The following is a 21,478-nucleotide window of genomic DNA, read 5'->3' as shown; positions in this document are numbered from 1 at the left end:
TTTTTATACGCAGGTCAGCTGTGAATTGCTTCCTAAATCTTTCCTCTGCAGCTGTGCAGCCTACATACACCACATCAGAGCTGAAATAAGCCAGGGCCCATTGGAGAACTGCAGTGCTGATGGGCAGGAGAGAGTAGAGGGAGGGACAGAGGTCTTGTGCTCACTCTCTGGGCGCCTGTACGAGGGTTGGCTGCCAAGTGCGTTTTTTTCAGTGAAGTCCTGCGGTGTCAAGCCAAATTCTCTTCTGGGTGTGCTGCCCCAGAGCCAGGGTCTGTCGCGTGCCTGACTGCGTGCTGCTCACAAGGCACTGGTTATCTTTAGTGAGCGCTTTATGGAGCATATTCTTCATCGGTTTACGCATTTTCCTGCTTTGCCATGCAGCTAAAAATGAACAGCCAAAATGTCAACTTCCTAGAGAGCTTTATTTTATTGATATGACAACTGGAAAGTGCTGGTCTGAGTGTTTTAACCGGCAGTACCTGTGTTTACTGTGTATGATGAATTATGTAATGCTTATTGTTAATGTGAGTGAAATTAGACAAGGATTTAACAGGCTTCCCCATGTATTCAGAATATTTTATAGATAAATGAATTGCGTTTAATTATCCCCCAAATATGAGGGTGATAGTTTCCTTCAGATATGCTCTGAACATTGTAAATAGGTCTCATCTGGAGCAGAGGGAGCATTAGTCATTATTTTCAATAGAACATTTTTCGTCTGTGCACTATCTTGATCTGAAGTCGTTAGCTTATTCTTTCAGGAAGGTACTCATATGGGATTCAGCTGGTATGTTTCATGCTCGAGGCAATAGCATTACAAAGGAAAAGGATACATTCAAATAATAGTAAACAGTCAAAAAGGCACGTATTTTGTAATTGAATCACCGGCTGCTTTGAGTTGTTCATTTTTTTTAAAAAGTGTTTTTTAATGCATGTTTTATCTTACCACATGATGTTCTGAGGGCGTGCAAACAGTGCCATGAGTGCAGTGATAACAGCCTTCTGTTGCGATATTGCCTCAGATAACTTGCGTGCAAATGACTTGAAGAAAATATAGAAATAAAGACAAATTTTTAGCTGAATGAATCACATGCTCTGGCATAAAACTGAATGGTTCTTGTGGAATTGCTTATACTTTCTGCTTGCCTTTGCACAGAATCTTTGGTCCGTTCATAAATTTTTTTGACATAAGTGCATCTTTCTGAGCGTTTTCAAGAAATATGTATTAATTTTGCAGAAATATAACAGAATATTATATATAACATTATTTGCAGAAATAATAATGTTGAACAATACTTGTTCACGTGACCCTCCTGTGTTTTATATTTTCTTCAGAGTGATTATAATAGTTCAGTCTGGACCTGTTAGGTCCTAGCCTGTTTCCATAGACCTTCATAGGTACTCTGCATAGGATTTGTCTTCTCAGAGGTTTTTCTTTTTCAAGCAGAGCTGTGGTAAGACTCCCCTAGAGGAGGAGAGACACGCAGATAAACAAAACTTAATTTGTGTTGCTTTACCAGGGCATTATTTAACTCCTAATGTTCTGAAACTGCCTAGAGTAAGGCAAGCTAATATTTAAATGTTTTTATTTGATTTTAAACACCTGTATTGCTTTGGCTCTTGGGTTTTGGTGTTGATCTTAGAAGAAACAGTAGTCTTGCAAATAAATTTGGAATTTCTGCCTTACTTTTTTGGTCTGGCTTTAGTCTAGATGTCAGATCTTTATGGGCATACAGTTGTTCGCAGTATAGAAGCAATGTACAGTGTAATAATACTCCTGCAAGATAACAGAGTTTCCCTTGCATGAGGATTATTTCACTATTAGTTACTAGTTGCTTTTCTAAGGTTTAAAGTTAGAAATACTTGATTTGCAAAATGTGCAGAGCTGTTCCTGATGAATTCTTTTTGTACTCAGGCTTTGCCTAACCCCACTGTCACTTATATCATTAGAAGCATGCCTGAAAGAAGACCTGTTCCTCAGACCTTAGTAATTTGACTGTTATTGAAGGACTTTAACACAAAAATTAGCCTGAATATTTTAAAATAAATACATAATCTGGTATTTGTCCATTATGAAATTGCCCACACTTGAAATTTGTTTTTGCCATAAGTCAGAACAAAACTTTGAAATATACATCTCTCTGCTTAGCATTGATACATGTATTGGAAAGTTCCACAGCGGTAGCTGTTGACGTTGAATGACTGGCTTGATTTTTGAGTCTTGTGAAAGTAATTGATCTGGTGGCCAGGGTCTCCCTGGGCTGTGATTGCCCAACAGACCACCTCTTCCGTGGCGCACCTTGTGCGTTGACTACTGGAAGTCTTCAGGGCAGAGAGACTGTTAAACAGAGTTCAACAGCAAGTGTAGCTCTAACTAAACTGTGCCAAGCTCCCTCTAGAAATCCTGTCTGATCCTTGGAGCGGGTCTGCACTGAAGTTCTTACCAAAGCTTTTAATTTTTCACATTGTAGATTTACAGAATACTTCAAGACTTGGTCCTTAATATGTTGATTGGTGGCCGGTGCTGCTGTGCTGGTCAGCAGGTGAATCACCAGCCACCTTTTTGGCCATCAAGCAGCCAAGCAGGTCTGTGAAGGACATGTTTTGAAGGGTTGGCGTGGGGCCTTGCTCACACTATAAAGTAGTCTATGCTATATACCACTTGTTGTAAATACAATGATTCTAATGTGTGTTGCATGTAATATGTAGATGAACAAGATGGCTTTAAAGGACAACGCATCATATTTGGAAGGCTGGTGACTTTAAGTCTCTCACAAGAAAATCAGTCAGTAGTATTTCAGTGAGCATGGATGAACAGATCTGCCATGTGCAATTGGACAACAGCACAAAGCAACATCAGCATCATGTTACAGATGTCGTAGCAGGAGTAAATTGCAAAGCTTTCCTGAATTGCGTGCTGTAATTCGTGATTGCCCTTTTTCTGTTCTTTGACAAATTGCAATTGTGCAGTTGTAATTTGTACTGCTAGATTCCTTCTTCCGCCCTTTCCAAAATCAAAATTGAAGGTTTGTAGGAAAAAATTAAAGTTTTTGTCTCTGCCCTTTAAAAATGCTGGCATTAAACTTTGGCTAGATTGGCACATGCTGAAGAAAGCTCATTTCAAATCTTTTTTTTTTTTTTCTTTGTGTTTTCCTCTTTGTGCTTGTACTAAGTACTTTGTACTTATTGACGCTGTCACACAGTTGTACAAATGGCAAAGAGAGCAAAGTCCTGTAACTTTGTGAATACAGACATTTCTAAAATTGTGTAGAGAAGAAAAATAGATTTTTTTTTTTTTTTAAAATTGAATTGTGTCTCTGCATAACGTGTCCTTTCAGAAGAATAATAAACACTACTTATTTGAGAATACAAAATCACAGCTCATTTTCTCTGTTTACAGAGATTTTAGTTTTAGGCAGAAATCTTCCTTTTGTAATTTGATGATAATTAGTAATAAAGCTCTAATAAGGCGTCTCGTTGAAGTTCAGTAGCTGCATCCAGTTGGTATTGCTTCTCAGAATTTATCCTAAATTCTCGTTCAAATGAAACACAGCATGTGATTGAATGAAATAATATTGGAGCAGGGAAAGTTGGCAACTGAAGGGACTATCACAGTCCCTGGAGAGGTTTTTGCTCAGTCGTGTCCTTCCGCCAGCGCTCGTGTCCTGATCCCGTTGAGGGCTGCTGAGGGCACGAGGGTCAGTGACTAATAGCAATGCTGGCAAACATTGTGTGGATGCAGCTTGGAGTGGGTGGGATTCTGCAAATGTAAGAGAATTGCTAGTGGAAATGGAGTGTAATTTCCAAACACTTCTGATACTCTGCTTCCATGTTAGCAGCCACGCAGGAAAACAAACAGAAGAAAAGCAACAGCTTTTGCAGATCCCTCATCTCTGAGGCACTGACTTCAGTACCAAAAGACGTGCCCTGACATAGTAACAGCCTGATAATCCCTGCATTTTTTGTTAATTAAAGATTATATTCATAAATGAGAGCAATAAATATGTTAATTTTATATCTAAATGTATACAGTACAAAAAGCAACCCTTTCACAGCAGGAGTAAAGCACATTTGTGTTGAGATAGCTGGTGCTTGAGGTTTTTCTGACACCACCTCTAGTCTGATTAAACTGAGTGAACTCTAAAGTGCTTTGCTGGCAAATGGCCACATCTGCAGCAAGATTTTGAAAATAATTTGTAACCTACCAGCTGCCAGGCATCTGGCTGATGGGAAGATAAGAATCTACACTTTGCATTTCCTTAGCAGAAATCATAATGTTGAGTGACGTTTTGTTCTGAATAGTCTTTGCTGAAAATCATGTTGCAGCTGGAAACTACACATTGATCTCCTGGCCTTTCACTTATGGAAGAATAATGAATTTTTAGTCGGCGTAGCTTCACAGGGAGCTGGCAGCTGAATAACTCTTGGCAAATTCAGATTTAGGTAGGAATGTATACCACTTCACTGCTTAGAATCTTAATGGCAAACACCATTGCTGAGGTGTTTTAAGAACTCCTTTCTGGTTCATTCTTTTTCTGGAATTGTCTTTAGTGGCTGTGTTCTGGGTTATTACACATATCTCATGGATTATTAATGTGAGAACGTCTTGGAAATACTGTTCCAATACTGCCATTACATCTGCGTTTTCTCTGTGTACTGCTTGAGAAGAAAAGACTAAATCCAGCCTTACAGCAAAGACAAAAATGATGAAGATTTTAAACTTCTAAATGCGTTGCTAGTCTTGATGCCCTTAGGCCAGTAGCCCTCTCACAACCTAAGACTTTGCCTGACATGGAAAGGTTTCTAAAAGTCATGATTTTTTCTAACTGTGATAGTGGTTGTCAACGCTTACATCTCATGGTTCTTACTGAATTCCTTCTAGAATTACTTACACAAATAAATAAAGTAGACATATTCCCATATAAAAGTATAAGAATCTGTCTAAATAGACATTTTTCTTGACAGACTGTTTTATGGAATGTTTATTGCCAGGAGGTAAATGGTCTTTGTGTCAGCATTTAGCGCTTGTTCACATGTTAGAAAGTTAAAGATTTACAGATGTGCAAAACGACCCACCCCTTGGTAACTATTTAATGTCTTTAAATGAGGAAATTGAAAATTAAGAAAGGATGAATTAGCAACTTCCAAAGAAATGACTTAACTTTTTAGTGTATTTCAGCAGATAAGTGTGGTCAGGATCTTTAAAAAATCCTGTTACGAGCTGTATAGAAATCTAGGCTGATATAAGTGAGTACTTTAGGTATCAGTCTGGGTGCCCTGGTCACATGAGAATAATATGCTCTGTGCCACCTAGAGGCATGTTGGAGCTGTTGCACAGCTCTGCTAGTAGTTACTGCTTTATGGCAAAAAAATTACCACCCTGATGTTCTGTGAAATGCGGTACGTTAGGGTTGTTCCGCTTATTCTGAAAACTCAGATCAGTTCTTTTTTACTCTTTAGTGGTTTGCTTTAGTACTCACTAGCATTCAAGTGCTAAAACTAATTTTTTAAAAAATAAATAATACTGTTTAATATTTTTACAGTTATTTGTTATTTAATATATAAATACACCTAAAAATATTTTCATCCCATCTAAACCTCTACTTATAAGTGTCTCTACATCGTGTTAAGAACAGGTTATAAAAAGCAAACAGAAGAAAGCTGTACAAGTAAGAACACTGATGCCCTAAATAATTTTTAAATTTTATAATGTGGTAGTTGAGGGTGAAACGATCTTTTCTTTTAAACTTCTTGAAATAGTATGATTTCTCTCTACCTTTCGGCTAAGTTTTTTTGTGATTAATGTCAGCTAATTATGACTCATCGGTAGAAATGGTTATTACCTGTATTTGAAGCTCAGGTGTTCTGGAAGAATAAAGTGTTGTTAACTGTTATCCACCTAGTGAGGCAATTTCTTTTTTTTTAATACCTCTTTCCTGCTTAGAGAACTTAAAAGGTGACTCTTGAAGCTTTAATGTTGACATATATTAGCCTCCATTACTAGGGAAGGGTGCCAGAAAGTAAGTCATGCTGCAAGTTCTTTGAGATGTTCTTTAAATTGTTCGAAACGTGTATGATGCTTTCGTTTCCATTATTGCAAAAATATGCATGCAGAGAGTGATATTTATAATTTTTAATCTGCAATGATTTTCTATTAAGGAAGAAGGAAACTTGTTTTTACTATTGTTAGGCGATGGATGTGCACAGATGTAGTAATAAGTATTTTACTTAGAGGAAGAAGTTTTTGGTGGCAGTCTTTCTATTTTCAGATGGGCAAGATTTAATGAAATTTCAAAGTTTATAAATAACAGTCAAATACCGTCTTGGCAGGTGACTGTGAGCTCTATGCTAACCAAGAGTCAGTTACCAATACTTTATTCTACAAATATAAAGATTACGTTTGTTCACTGGCTGTTTATGAAATTGAACTCACTACTGTATTATATAAGGGTTACCTGCATCATTTTTCTTTCCTTAAAATACGCTTATTCCTTACCAGGCAATCTAGTTGTAGTGCTGGATTCCTCTGACACAGAGGTGTCCTCATGGTGTCCCATTCTGTGCCTATTGGCCAGCTGCTTTGGGGTGATAATTTTAGTCGATTCATTTTCTTTGCGTATTCATTTTTTATTTGCCAACAGCTGGACCTGTACCACACACTATTTTGCAAAGGCTCATTCTGAATAATGCCACATGCTTCCTACCTTCAGTTACTGCCAGCCAGACCTGGATTAGCACCTGCTGATTTGGAGGCAAAAGGCTTTCTACCCTTTTCTTAATCTTGCAGTGATCTCGCCCTTAAAGTACGACCAAGGATTAAAGGACTTCATCTGATTTCTAAGCTTTTTTTTTTTTTTAATACTTGAATTCATGAGTACAGGACCTAGTGCTGGCTGCTTTGTGGGTTTTTTGTGCATCAAGACCAAGTCAATGGTGTAATTTCAAACATAGCTTAGTGGATAAAAAGTTTTATGCAAAGATAAATGAAACCCATACTGACATCTGCTAAATTGAGTTTAATTAAAGCTGCCTAAAATCTGGCACTTAACCAAGTCCTTTCAAGGAAACTTAATGGATTTTGACATTTTGGGGATGGTAGAACAAATTTATTTCTTGTTTCTGTGGTTCAGGTTTGTTAAATGAATGAACAGACTCAAAACAAGTACAGTGGAAATATTCCTACTCTGTAAATCATTTGTCTGTATGATTTCTTTAGGGTTTTCCAGGAGATATTGGTGTACCTGGATTAAATGGCCCTGAAGGTCCTAAGGTAAGACGATATGAAAACTTAATAACAACAAACAGTATGAATCTCTGAGGACAAGCTCTGAGAGATGGGCACTGGCATTATGAGAAGATAATCGTACTGTCAAAATGCAGGTACTTTGCCTCAGGTATTTCTATGAGGAAGGTAATCTGATGTTTAATGCTGTCCACACAGTTATGAGGGTAATTACTGTGTTAGATGGAAGCACATAATGGCAAGGAAATGTGGAGAAAACACTATGTAGCTGGAAAGTATCATATATTTCACCTATACTTGAATAAAATGCATGCAAAATGCTTGCAGATCTCTGTAGTCTCACCTAAGTAGTACAGGGGCTTTTTAACAAATTTTAAAGAAATAGTAGCTAAAGATATGGAAAATGGGTAAAATTCACACACCAGATTAAATAATGGATAAAATGATATATACAATAATAATAATGGATAAAATTTGTATACCAAAAATGGCTGTGTCAGATTAATTTAGCCTCTGTTCTTTAGTAGACTGATGTTTTAGACCAAACGTGGGCAATAATTCACATGTATAGAGTTTTCAGTGAAGTTTCGGATAAAAGCCCGTAGGGGAAATCTATTTTTTAAATGGAAAAGGTAAAGACCAATACAAAAAGTGCATGTGGGTCAGAAATTAACCCAGAGGAAGGTGATCGAATAATATCTAAAGATTGACTACTTGTTGAAAGGCAAGTACCAATTAAGTTCCTCACTCACCAGCCTTGGGACTGTTCTTATATTGTATTTTCACGGATAAATAGGCACAAGTGTGATGGAATGATATTTATATATGAAACAAAGTTGAGCATCTCTAGATAATCTTAAAAACTGCACTTTGTAGTAATTCATCCTACTTCTGTTACTTCAGACTGATGCATAGAAGGACTAAAACAGTAAATCCTACTGTAAACTTAGAGCTTCGCATCTGGCAAGAAGGAAAGGCACTGCCAGATCTCTCTGAATTAAAAGCACAATAAGGCAGTTAGCAATTAAGTGAAATTCTAGAACACATGAGGCAAGGTGTCTCATGAATGTCACTGCACGAAGCACAAGAAGGCTTTATCTAAGTAGTGCACACAGTTCTGGGCATTTGTATTCCAGAAGGACTCAATCAAGTGGGACTAGACACAGAAAAAGGATGAATGACTGTATTCTGAGAGGTAGTCTATTTATCCTAAAAGATAAATAGACTAGGAAAGGAAGGGCCTTTTTGAGCTTTGTAAGTAAACCAGAGGGCAGAAACCGGTGAGGCAAAAGAACAGTGCAAGACCAACAATATCATTGGTCCAAGGACAAAACATGCAAGTTGTCTGTGAATAGAGATGGAAATGACAAGATTTCCGATCAACAGAGTTGTGAAATTCTGTGACAGACTACTCAAAAAAACATAGGACAGGGAGCAGTAAATAGTTTAAAGATATAGTCTTTGTATCTGGAAGAGTGTAACAATCCCTCCCTGCCAAAGTTAAGAATTCTTGATCATTACAAATAACCCAGCTGCCAAAGCCATAGCCAATCTTTTCTGCATCCCGTGTCTCTCAACTGTGTCAAGAGCCTCGTCCCAAAATAGCTCAGACATGAATTTACTAGGAAGGCTGAGAACTCCTTGTCTGATGCAGGAAATTGGGGAGTAGTTAAAATACATTTCAAAAGACAGGTGTGGACTTTTGCTTTAGTTCTGATTTATTGCTTTGCTAACTTGTTTGTATGTACGTATGTATAATGTTAACAGCCTTACCTTGAATGAGTCTTATCTGACCAATGCAGTGGCTCCTGTGTTTCTGAATTACCAGGGCACTTAAAAAACCCTTTTGATGCAAGACTGTGTCTAGGGGAAATAGTAGAAGAGAAATAAAACAGTTCTTGGACTGCAGATCAGATTTAATCCTCCAAGCTGATACATGAATGATGTAACTGAGATCTAATCCCTGCTGCCCAGTTTCTTTACTAAGTGAAATCATGTTGTTCCACATTATACCCAAAGTGTTAAATTAGATGTTTTTGCGAGAATTGGGTTGATGTTTAATACATACGTTACTGATCTATTGCCGTTTCACAGATTCCAGCAAAAAAGTAGGAAAAGGTAGTCTACAAAGTTTAAGACTATTCCTTTGAAACAGAAATTACATAGCTGAACAAGATTCAGTGGTGTCCAGCACATTTGGTCTGAGAGACAAAGAGCTTAGACAGCCTGCTCTAATCAGGCAGAATTGATGGCTTACATTTGAGAAGGAAGATTACCAAACTGGAAAAATTCTTACGCTGCTCCTAGTACCAAGGGAGAAGAGCTGCATAACACTGGAAATGTTTGGCTTTGGGGGTTCCCAGCTGGCTTGTGTTGAGTGCAGTTTTAAAAAATTTCCTCAAGCTTTTATTTTTAGAAAACTGTTCTCAATGTGCTGCTCTTTTCCTTGTGTTTTTGTTTATGCCTCCTCAGGAGCAATACCCATTTTAAAAGCCAAGAAAGCAGGGTAAGCTCGGTTTTTTAGCAGTTGGTGTGGGAGAAATTCAGCCTCTTGGTGGAAAGTTTAAGCTCTTTGAGTGTGATCAGCCATCTCTAAATACCAGAAGTTCTGGATTGTCAATTTTCCCTAAATTAGTGCACTAATCAGCAAATCTGACCTCTCTAAAATAATGTTCAAAGGATTCATTATGTAAGTTGATCTACAGCACATTACTCGGCTTGGAAACAATATTTCAGAAGGTGTTTGATCTTGATCCACCACTTAGTAAAAAAAAAAAAAAGCACACTTACATTTAAAAAAGGGAACAAGAATGTTTTTAAGATGTTCTGAAATAACTTAGTTTGTTTCCTATGTTATTCTTTCAAGTATTTATGCTCTGCAACTGAAAAAAGTGAGAGGAAAAGGTGGTCAGAATATGCTGACTACAACTGCAGATTTTCCAGCAGTGTGTATTGTACCATGGAAGTAGTTGAGCACTTCCTTCCTCTGCTCGTTTGTGTTTGTTTGGATAACACACTTAATAGAAGTGGCTATTACCAGTTTCACCACCTCTGGAAGGGACGGTCAGCTGGGAAGTTATATATGTGAAATACAGGATACCCCCATTTGCTGACTCCCCCAGTTTTTTCCAGACACTTCGGCACATGTCTAACGACTGCCTTGATTTTCTGCTTGTTGCCCGGAACCTCAAAAGGGAGATGGAAATTTCATTTAGTCTTAATATTAATTTTACGGTCTGGGACTTTTTTCCGGATCCATTTCAGTGCAGTGGAAGGGTGTGTACAGTAGCAGTGTTGCTTACGTATCCACTGTGCGATTACTTTGTACTGAAAGCTGTATCTCTTAATGTGCTTTGCTATTAGAATAAAACAAAAGTTCTGTCAATGAAAAATTTTTGTGACTAGTGTCACAAGAATATCACTTACGTAGTGCTACTAAAAGCCCTCCTGCCGCTTTTGTGGTGGTATGTCAAACAGCAGTCCACCCCAGCCTGTTCCAGACTGATGGGCTCTTTGAAACTCAGTACCTTGAAGTGGCCTGTTCCATTTTATGTTCCATTTTACTTTGTGTGCTAAGTAAACTGTTACTGGACCAATGCCTGCACCTTCTGTCTAGACTTTAGCTTCATTAGTAAGCAATTAATAAGGCTTACACTTGGAACTTCCCCACTGTTGCTTTCTTCAGAGGCTAATCATACCTCTCCTAAAGGGCAGTTTCTTTGTTCTTGTTGCTCTATCTGATATTCTTAAGCTTAGCTTTCCCAGAACATTAATAATATGTTTACACAGATGATTTTTTTTTTTTTTCTGCTATGCCAGGTCAAGTGCTTTTCCCAATTACTACCACTGTAATTGGGATGACCAAGATTTCTGACACATTGCTAGCTGCAAAGTCATTTTAACAAAGTTTTGAAAATGATGGTGTGAGCAGTCATGAAAACTCAGAATTGGCAGAGGATAAAGTGCTTTATCTCTGGGAAGCTGATTATAATCCTGACATAAAAGTAAGGGCTGAAAATCACAAGTAGTTTTGGACAAGCTAGTAGTTTAAATCCACTTTGTAGTTCATTTCCATTGCAATGTTGTCATCACATGTTATGCTAAACACTACCTAAATCAAAGATCTGTAAGAATTGTATTGATTCTGCTTTAATCTTAATATGATGGTGTGCTTTATGTCTTCAAAAAAGAGGAATTTTTCTTTTATGAGCTCCAGTATTTTCTTATTTCCTTCTCAAAAAGACAAAAGAAAAAATCTTCAGGAAAACTCTGTGTAATAGAAGTTTCTAAGATACTCAGTTTTCCAACAGATATTAAAATTCTGCTGCATCTTCTCCTGGCTTTCTAAGGGAAATCCTAAGAACCATGGTAAGAAATGAGGTCTGCTTCCTCAGTTTTGCATTTCTGTCCAGGTTTGTAAGAGGACACAAACTAGACCAACGTGACTGTTACTTGATATAAGTTCTCACTGTGTGTGTTTGGATGTTTAGGGACTTCTGGGTGACCGAGGGCCTCCAGGGCCACAAGGCCCCAAAGGAGTTGAGGTAAGGTGGAAAAATGATCCAGTCAAGAGATTATGATTACGAGAAAAAGTTGTGAGGGGTAGGAGGGTTAGACAAGAATGGTTAGGTGTTTATGGTGTTGTCATGCAAAATTTTAAGGTTCTTTTGCATTTTGGCAGGTGTTGCAAAGAGGTTTTAGTAGCCTTATGGGGCCGTGCATCCATTTTGTGGTTTATTTTGGTTATTTCAGTGGAACTTCAGATAATGTGTCCAGAGTCGGATGTGGTTCTTTTAGTTAAACTGGGGGACACGGGGGGGACAGTGGGGTGGGAGGGTGGTATGGAGATAGAAACCATATATCAATTTAATAACAGTATCCTAAATACACTTAAGTAAACAGTAAGACCCCTATTAAATCAAGGGGGAGGAAGGCGGCTCTTCATCTTACATGTTTGTTGAGTATTCTTAGTTTATCATCATAAAAATAAAAACTCATGTCTCTTAGGCTAAAAGTAATTAACATTAGAAATAATTTAATCAGTGATTCTGGGGATAAACCTCTGAACTTCTAAGTAGCTTAAACTTGGTATTCCATGACAGATATTGAGTAAAAGCTAACAGTGGCAAAATGATCTGTTTAGTTAGAAGCCAGGAAGCTGCAGATCGGTAGCAGAGGAATTAAGAAATCCTGTCGGTTGTAATTGAAAAGGTTCTGTTCGACTTCCTTCAAAACTTGGAGAAAATCTTCCATATCGAGGAGGATCAGTGAACCATGAAATGATCACAATGGGACAGCATGGCATGGCATTGATACAAATCCATGCTTTAATATAACTGTGTAGTGAGCAAAGCCTAAGAGTTAACACTGCAGTTCCCCATCATGCATAACTATATCGGTGCACTGTGCAGCGCAGGCACAGTGTCTCATTTCTTCACTTGCATACCTGCCAAGCCTGACCCCCAGCCCCCCTCCATCCCTGAGAAAAGACAAGGATAAACTCTGGCAAAGTGGCTTGGCTAACCTAGTGTCTGTGCCGGAGCAACATGGGAAAGAGAAGCAGGAACGTTCCCACTGCTTTTATAGTCATGAAGTGTCAAATGTTGCTTAGAAGGGAGTAACTGCAGGGCAGACAGAGAGGTTGACCCATCGTTGCTGAGTCTCTCCCTGCTCAAAATTGTGAAAATATTGCTGTAATGGTAGGTATGCTAATAGCTTCACAGCCTGTCTGGCTGCATCTAGGGGCTACACAGGACATGGCTTTCTAGCTAATGAATTTGTCTAAAATCAGATTAGTCTCTCTTAGAGCATTTCGATCAGACTCGGACTTGTACAAATACATATGAAGCAAGTTTAAGATGATATAATAAATGTGAAGAGTTAGCTGCAGATTTTCTTTTTTAAAGCTAGACTTGGCAGTAAGATTATTGACGTCCTGATTTCTTTTAGGGAGAAGTAGGACCACCTGGACCTATTGGAGGAGTCGGCCCAAGAGTAAGTACAAGTAATTTTCTTAGGGCAGACTACTCTTCAGAAGAAGTACTGCTTTAAAAGGTACATTTACTGTAAGAAGTGACTGTTAAAATGCCATCTCCTGAATAAATATGTCTCTTTCCTCAACACATGCTCAAAGCAGAACTGGGAGGAGAAATGGTTTTCTATACGAAGGATTTGAAAGGAAATCGCAGCCATGTTGCACAAAATAAAATTTTTGAGAAGCAAAGAGTCAATAACAAACAGCTTATGGTGCTCCTCCGAGACAGATGAAACCACCATGCACTTCTTAGGGACTGAACCAGCTGATACATCAAGATATTTAAGCTGGGGAAGAACCCACCCTGAGACTCGGCTTACAGGGAGAAACATAAGGGACTGATGCTTTAAGAAATCATTTTGAAACTGATCTGGTAGACAGTTGCTGAAAACAGTAAAGTTGGAATGTCACATTACTCCTTGCATTGACATGATTTAAAAGATAAAAGTTTAAAACTAACAACTAATTTTTTTAGATAATAAAATGTACCGGTGTCTAAGAGTATTTTAGTGGACTTGAAGCTTATTTTTAGAAATATTTGAAGCTAAAAATGAATACAAGCCTGCACAAGGGACTACGGGAGTTGTCACTAAGATTATTGAATGCAATATGATCTTCTGCCTTTACTTGATTTGCTTAGGTGGGGTAATCATTGGCTTGGTCCTCATTTTGGATGACTTCATATTTTTTGCATGGACTTGGAAAAGCCTTTCCCAGTGTTTCCTCGTTGTAGAGCGGGTATATTGCTGTGTCACTTTTCCCGTTCATTAGCTAGTCAAAGCTGGGAATTTGCATTCCGTTAAAAATAATATTAAAATGCGTATTTGCCACATAGATTAGGTGTTTAAGAAAAACAAAACATACAAACCAAAGCAAAATCAAAAGAACTTTTTTTTTTGGCTGAGGAGAACATGCAAAAAATTGCAGAGAATTTCAAAACACTTTGTGACTCAGTTCAATATTCAGTTTCATCTTCCTGAGCTTCTGCCAAGAACCTCATGGAAATTTTTATTTTGGCTGCATCATACTTTGAGTCTCCTCCTTGGGCAGGGCTTCATGGCTGGACAGCATCTCCCATGTTGTGCTGTGGCAATTGGAAAAGAAGATGCTGCAGCAGGTGACTCATGGGCAATGAGACACCTACCTTCACATTCTCTGCGTCACTGGGCATGCACAGGCCACCATCAGCTGGTGTCAAAGTGACCCAAGAGGAAAAATTTCTGTGTAACCTAGCAAACTGAAATATTTTTTCATCTATTTTGGGTCAGTTTGACCTAAATTATTTTGGTTTTGATTTCTCTCAATGGGAAATGTGCACACTGTTGGCATGTCTTACAGCTCCCTGGTTTCTCTCTCTCTCAGCAAGCTGTTGAGAGCAGAATGTGTGGGTCTGAGGTGGGCCCCTGGGTTGCTGCCTCCAGACGTTTTTTAGTAGCTTGCTGGCTAACATCCCCTCCTGAAATGAGAGGTAGGGGAAATGGGAATTTTGCTTGATGGGGAGCCCTGCCTGTTCTTCCCCCTCGCCTTGGGGCCCATCTGCTCTCGCCTGGATTCTACAGCTTCTGTTGGCTCCAGCTGTTTCACAGCTCCAAGCCAACTTGTTTGCAGTGCTGCTCTGAACTCTGCTCCCATCTCTGCTTGTCCTTGCTCCTTCACTGATTACATTAGAGAGGGAGAGTCCCAGTCATGAAGTTGTTAAAGCTGATATAGTTTAGCAGGACTGAGTCAGTAAGCTGCTGAACACATCTGTCTTTTAAATTATGCTTGCTTGATTGCAATTTCACATTCGTTTGATTTACATAGGCTTTGTTTCCATTCTTATTAAAGGAGTTTTAAAAAGTAAATGCTATTAGAATTGTCTCGTCACTGTACTAATTAAATAGCAGTGGGGGCAGGGGAGGTCTCTGATAGGGTCTAGCCATGCGTGGCCCCGAGGCACCATCAGCTGTCAGCTATGCCTTTACCTGACAGATGTGTCTCTGACTTGGTTTTTGCAGCCTCCAGGGGTGGGGTTTCTTCCTTGTCCTTGGCAATCTGCTTCAGTCCTTTGCCTGTTTTACAGAGGGTTTTCCTGATATCCAGCCTTTCTATCTGAAAGTCTTGCCTGCGTTGTCTTCGCTACAAGCTTGCTTCCTGTCCTACAGACCTTAGGTGTAGGCATGGTTAATAGGTTAGTCCTCTTTTCAGCCACTGTTATCCTGACTTTCCTAGGGTTTGTCTAAACTAGGTAAAGTAGCCTTGTAGGTGATATGCGGTTAAATCTTTGATTATTCTCATGAATCTGTTCTAGTTTTTTCTTGGACAGTAATGGAGCAGGTTTCTAGTGCTTCTGGAATTCCTCATCGCTTTTACTGTGTAGTTTTCAGTTAAGTGTTCAGCCCCCAGTTCAGGTTTAGGCATGCGCCGAGCAGGCAGCCATAAATTTTTGCCTCATTTTTCTCCTCCCCCCACCCCACCTCCTTGTTCCTAACATTTGCTTTAAAAACCATGTGTGAGACCAAAAAACCCTGGGTCTCACCTGAACAACGCTGCCAGCAAAATGGATCATCCCCTACTGGAACAGAAGGTGAATATGAACCTGCACTCCAGTTACCAGGTCCCAGCTTGGAAAAGAGTTCCCATATGTCTAAAACTGAAGCCAGAAGGGAGGGTGTTTGCCCACTTACTCAGGATGTATCTCAGGTTCCACAGAGCTCGGGCTATTTGAATTTAGGTTTTTGAGCTGAATCTCATCACACAATTTGATTTTTCATTAATCCCTTTCCAAACCTTCCCACACGCTCAATTCCAAAGTATACTTACATCCTCTGAAATTAAAACCCAGTATTTTTTTATTTAGAGGGATTTTTTAGTATTTCTTTATTTGTCCTGTGAAAATACAGTAGATGGCACATTAAAGAATTTAGTGTGTTTATTCAGTTTCCACCCAATTAACTCTTTCTCAAAGGCTATCCAAATATTAACACTGTAACTGTCAGTGTAGCTCAGCTCAGTCAGTACAAGCTTTGGTGCATTTTATTATGTTTTTGTATCTTCATTGTTGGAGCAGAAAATGCCTTTAAAGGGTGGGATATTGTTTTAAACCAGAATGTAAAAAGGAGTTGTTGTGAGTTTATTCCTTTGAGATACATGTGTTAAACAAAAGCCAGTATTTATATAGTCGTAAGGTGAGTAGTTCCTCCTGAAGATGGAGGACAGTGCTTTCAAAGCTGTGCCACTCTCTCAGTATTTTCTGAAGGCGGCATATGTCCTCCTGGGGGCTGGAGGCACGTGAGGAGCCTGTGGAGGCACGGGAATAGAGCGATAGTGAGAGATAGTTCTATTAAAATATATGTGGCTGTATCAACCCATCGTGAAGTGAAACGAAGCACAGGTGGTTGCTGCTTCCTGAAGGGGAAGGGCAAAACTTTCAGCTAATGTTTTAGGAAACAGACGTTTCCTTTGGGACTACCCTGCCCTGGAAGAGTGGTTTTCTCAGGGGTTTGCAAGCAGAAGAGCAGTCATTCCTAGTTTAACTTTCTGTCAGTGACTTTTCCTTGATGTGTAATTACAGTTGTATTGCACGTCTGTTTAAAGCCGAATCTGTGTGTTTCAAATTGCTTTACCAGTTAAATTCACTTGTTCCATTTTCTATCAGCTTGCGTCTGTTGTGTGTCCTTTGCAGCTAGTGCATAGCTGGGTACTACAGCCGAGAAACCTTTACAAGTTGCAACTCCAATTCTTTTCTGATAGAACTAAAATTATCAAGGTAGTTAATAGTGTCCACTAGTTTTCCTTCAATGAATTTCATTTAAAACACTTTTATGTTACAGTCTTGTCTCTAGAAGGACCTTAAGGTTCTTTGCAGCAAAGTAGTTAAACAGCATGTAGTAACCTGCAGAAGCCCATCACTTGTTCTTTGCTCAGCCTTGTGGAAAGACATGACTTGCTTTATCTGGGTCTCTCTGAACTTCTCTTCACAATTGTTTCTCCCTGCATTCCTGGCTGTGCCATGTTTTAATCCATTGGCAAAACCAAAAGTCTATTCCTAAAGCAGTGATATTTGTTGGAACTTGAAGGGCAAAATGAAATCACTCAGGCAGGCAGAGAAAGAACAAGAGGGATAAAAAGGATTAATATGAGAAATCATGGAACCTACTAAGACAGGATAATTTTAAGCCATATGGCTTAAATTTTAAATTTTAAGCCATATGGAGAAGCTTACAGGTGCCCAGAAACTAACACACGCATTGTGCTCAGGCACAGAGCAGCCAGGGCAAAAGAGCCAAATGGAAAAACCCCATCTTTCTAAAGAAACCTGTTATATGTTGCTTTAGTTGCTCCTGTCTCAGGACAGCCAATGGGGAAAGGAAAGCTCTCACTACAGAGTGCCGTGATTGCAATTATTCAGTCTGCAGGAACAACAGCTGATAATTTCTTTTTAGCAGAAATCTGCATCTTTTTGTTACTGCATCATTAAAATGTTGAATGAATTTTCTTTCTCCAGTTGTCAGGCTTCAGCGAGCTCATTAGCAACTTGCTTCAGAGCCAGATCCAATCCACTGGACCTTTACTTCTGGACTAGGGTCTTTGCCTCAGAGCAGATGGGGAAAGCTTGTCTAGGCAGGGCTATGCTGTTCAGATAACTGAATGGTTAGGCCATATTTTGTGTTGTAGAGGAAGTAGAGTACAACTGGAGAGAAAAAGACCTCCTAAAAGTGAAACTTAAGTTATAAACATCTAATTGAAAATTCAGCAGAAAAGCATTCTGGTTTTTACACCTTAGTGGGTCTGTGTGACAACAGAGGGGGGATGTATTTTATAAAACGCTTCAAAGATCTCATCACTTCATGGCCTTCTGCTCTGCTGATGTTGCTGTATTTCTTCCAGGTAACAATATCTTATTAACTGAGTATCATAGCAACAAGATCGATCAGCAGCAGAATGCTTGTGGCGAGAGATGAGGCTTAAAACAATCAATCTGATGAACGAAGAGGAGGGGATATTAGAGCTCGTTTTGTCTGGGTGAGGAAGGACAGTTATGGCACCAGACCCTGAAGTCTGAACATCAAATTCTGTTAGCGTGAGTCCCTGTTCTGCTGGAATTAGCCAGGAGAGAACGTGACTTTGCCTTTTGTCTCCTTAATATGGTTTTTAAAGTGAAACTGAAGTGTGTTTGATTCTTGGATTCTGACTGGTTTTCCTCAGTGTTAATGGCTGTAAGAGTTAATACAGATTCTGCTCACTGTGCTAGTATTTTCTGTAATAATGAACAGTGTATTTTCAGACATGGATTTATAAATACGCTAGCTTCAGATGTTGGTGTTAAATATTACTAAACTGTACATTAAGTGCACTTATTTTGATAAATACAGAAGTTGGGATGAAATTACCTTTTAAAAATAAAATATTTACAATATTTTATTCTAATCATTATTTTAGGGAAAGCCAGGACAGAAAGGTTATGTAGGCGATCCTGGACCGGAAGGTTTAAAGGTAAATGATGGTTTTATTTTTGAAATAAAATGTGCTTGGACTATCAACTCTGTACAATTATACACTGCTATCCACAGTGGCATGCCAGTGGCAGGATAGGAGTATACGTGCTTCCATATAATATAAAGGTATATCATACTGGTGATTCTGCTTTCTTGCAAGATCCAGTTTTGGAAAAGAAGGAAATTATGCAGCCCTCAGAGACAGGGATGTGTGAGCAAAGACAGCACCTGCCAAAATGAGACCTAGCTGCCTGGGGACGTGAGGGTGGCTGGGCCTGGGGCAACAAAGGACCCAGGGCAGTTCCTGCACTGGCAGGGCTTCGGGGGGATGAGGTGGGGTGAGATGAAATGCTGCAGTTTGAAAGAGGAGACTGTGGCAGCAGAATTTCTCAGTGCTGAGTTGCAATCTGAGTAAATAATACACAAATCACTGTTCATCAGGGCCCTGAGATTATAGTCGTAGCCAGGTAATTGCCAGCGCCTATACACCCAGCTTCCACTTGCACATAGTGAAATGCTCCGGAGTAACATAACATGACTTGCGGCATTCTTACGGAGAGCAGACTTCCTTAATCTACTACCTAATACCAGTTCTAAGCTTTTGGGGGAAGAAGTTTGTTAGAATGTCAGACAAATGCCATTTTTCCTAATATTTCATAACGAATTCCAAGTTGTCAATAGTGTGCACAGGTAACATTTACTTTTGAAGCAGTTTTGAAATAATGAAGGTAATTTGCTGAAAGGAAGATGTAAATAAAAACTTAATCATTCATTTATAGCATTTGCTGACTTAATGTATTTAGTGAGCCCTTAATACATAGTTCTTATTTTTGTGGGCAAGTCCTAAATACATTAGGACAGTGCTTACATCTTTTTACAAAATCAAAATTAGCCACTGACAAAATTAAATTTTTTGCTGGTTACCTAATTTTAGCTTTTAAAGTTCTAATTGGCAGATGTAATTTAGCAAATAAAGAGGCTCCTAGGAAAACAGATGACTTTAATATACACATATGAAAGAAATTACTTTTCTAATGCACTACATCGTCTGTTTTCTATATTTAACAGGGAGAACAAGGAGACCAAGGAAACCTTGGAAAAATTGGTGAAGCGGTAAGCTTGAATTCTTTTTCTGGTTTTATTGTTAATTCTATGTTTATTTGAGAGTGAATGAGTAATTTGTTGCAGTAATTTTCTGATGGAAGTTTGTCCTTCTTTGAAGCTGTAGTATGTTGGCTATACCTTTGTGGTCTTTTGGAATCATGCTATTTAAAGAAATTCCACATTTTAAGTATTTTCCAGAGTTAATTCTACTTCTTTCCTAGTAGGCTGAGTGACCTTTATAGGTAGTTGTTGGGATTTTCCAAAGAACGTTTGAGTAAATGAATGAGTGATCCTTTTCCAGTGAAATTGTTTGAGAGGCTACATTTAGCCTGAGATATATTTTGCAGACTTGTTCTGGCTGCCCTTCACAAAATTACAGAGCTCGAGGTGACCGTGAGGTGACATGTAGTCCATCCTCTACTGCCTAGGCAGGATCAGTAATCTTTATATCACTCCTGACAAACATTTGGATAGCCTGTTATTAAAAAGCTCCAGGCGTGAAGGCTCCATGACCTGCACCCCATCTTTATTTTTAAAAAGTTCTTCCAGTTATGTAACCTGACCCCTTTCTGCTGGAAACAGCATTTCACAAAGGACAGTTGTTATTATGTGCCTCCTTCGTTCTTCCTTGTTAGGCTAAAGAGTCCCAATTCACTTTGCCTTTCATGTTTTCTAGATAATTTAAACCGCATTCTTACTCTCCTGTAGACTGTTTCTGATTCAGCTAAACATCTAAGACTGCAGCTTGCTGCCCAATCTGTTCAGACTGCTGAGAGAAAGGAAGAATTGCTTCTTACAAGCTATATTCTTGCGTACGCATCCCCTGTTTCGCAATAGATTGTTGTCATTCAGTCTGTGATCCACGGTCTCCGATCCTTGTTTTTTAAAGTCATTATCTTTCCATTGTAGGTTCTTCTTTACTTGGTAATTATAACTTAAACATACTGCTTTTCAATTCTCTCTGCTTAATTTCATTCCCTGCCCATTTGTATTTTTAACTTTTGTCTGGGAATTAGAGCAGGTGTGAGCTTGTTGACCCATGCTTGAGTTACCCAGATATTGTGTAGAACATGATTAAATTGGTTTTGTTTCTTCAGTTAATGTATGTGCTGTACTATTCACAGAAATTGTTCAACTTAGACAGCAGTCAGCGTGAACTCCCCATTGTCTGCAAAATACTAAGCAGACATACCCCAGAGAGCTCATCAAATGGTTAGTTACTGCTGAAATGTTCAGAACTGCGTGTAAGTCAAGTCCAGCTCCTCTGTGCACTCTGAAGACTCTCTGCTCCAGGGAAGGGGACTGAGAAGCTGGATTCTGTCAGTTAAAAGTATCAGCTTAGACAGAAACTGATAAAGCCGTATAATGCCATAAGGTCCACTTAGAAGTCAGCCAATATATCTCTAAACGTAGCAACTATACTTAGCACCAGCTTGTTCCGTAGCTTTGTTCAGCAGTTTATGCATAGCAAAACCTTCATTTTGTTAGGCTTTAATCAGAGCTGTAAAGCAATAGATACCATTTGGAAAATCTGGGGGTTTTTATATTGCTGAATGATTAGGGCGAATGTTGATGAGTACTGGGGAATGAGGATGTCACAGTAGAGAAGAATGGATGGAA

The 21,478-nt window shown here is 39.0% G+C and overlaps 1 protein-coding gene across 2 annotated transcripts in view; it reads left to right on the top strand.

The window, feature by feature from the left end:
• COL24A1 (collagen type XXIV alpha 1 chain) overlaps positions 1 to 21,478 on the top strand; it is a 149,750-nt gene that overhangs the window by 62,264 nt on the left and 66,008 nt on the right. For both annotated transcript variants that reach the window (XM_075098056.1, XM_075098055.1), the window contains exons 20-24: positions 7,217 to 7,270; positions 11,734 to 11,787; positions 13,193 to 13,237; positions 18,699 to 18,752; positions 19,823 to 19,867. In XM_075098056.1, the coding sequence (XP_074954157.1) occupies positions 7,217 to 7,270; positions 11,734 to 11,787; positions 13,193 to 13,237; positions 18,699 to 18,752; positions 19,823 to 19,867 (252 nt within the window). The remainder of the gene's footprint in view (positions 1 to 7,216; positions 7,271 to 11,733; positions 11,788 to 13,192; positions 13,238 to 18,698; positions 18,753 to 19,822; positions 19,868 to 21,478) is intronic.

This window comes from Phalacrocorax aristotelis, chromosome 6, assembly GCF_949628215.1.
Source record: "Phalacrocorax aristotelis chromosome 6, bGulAri2.1, whole genome shotgun sequence".
In the NCBI taxonomy this organism is placed as follows: Eukaryota; Metazoa; Chordata; class Aves; order Suliformes; family Phalacrocoracidae; genus Phalacrocorax; species Phalacrocorax aristotelis.
The sequence above is the reverse complement of the archived record's forward strand: the minus strand, read 5'-3'. Positions and strand labels throughout refer to the sequence as shown.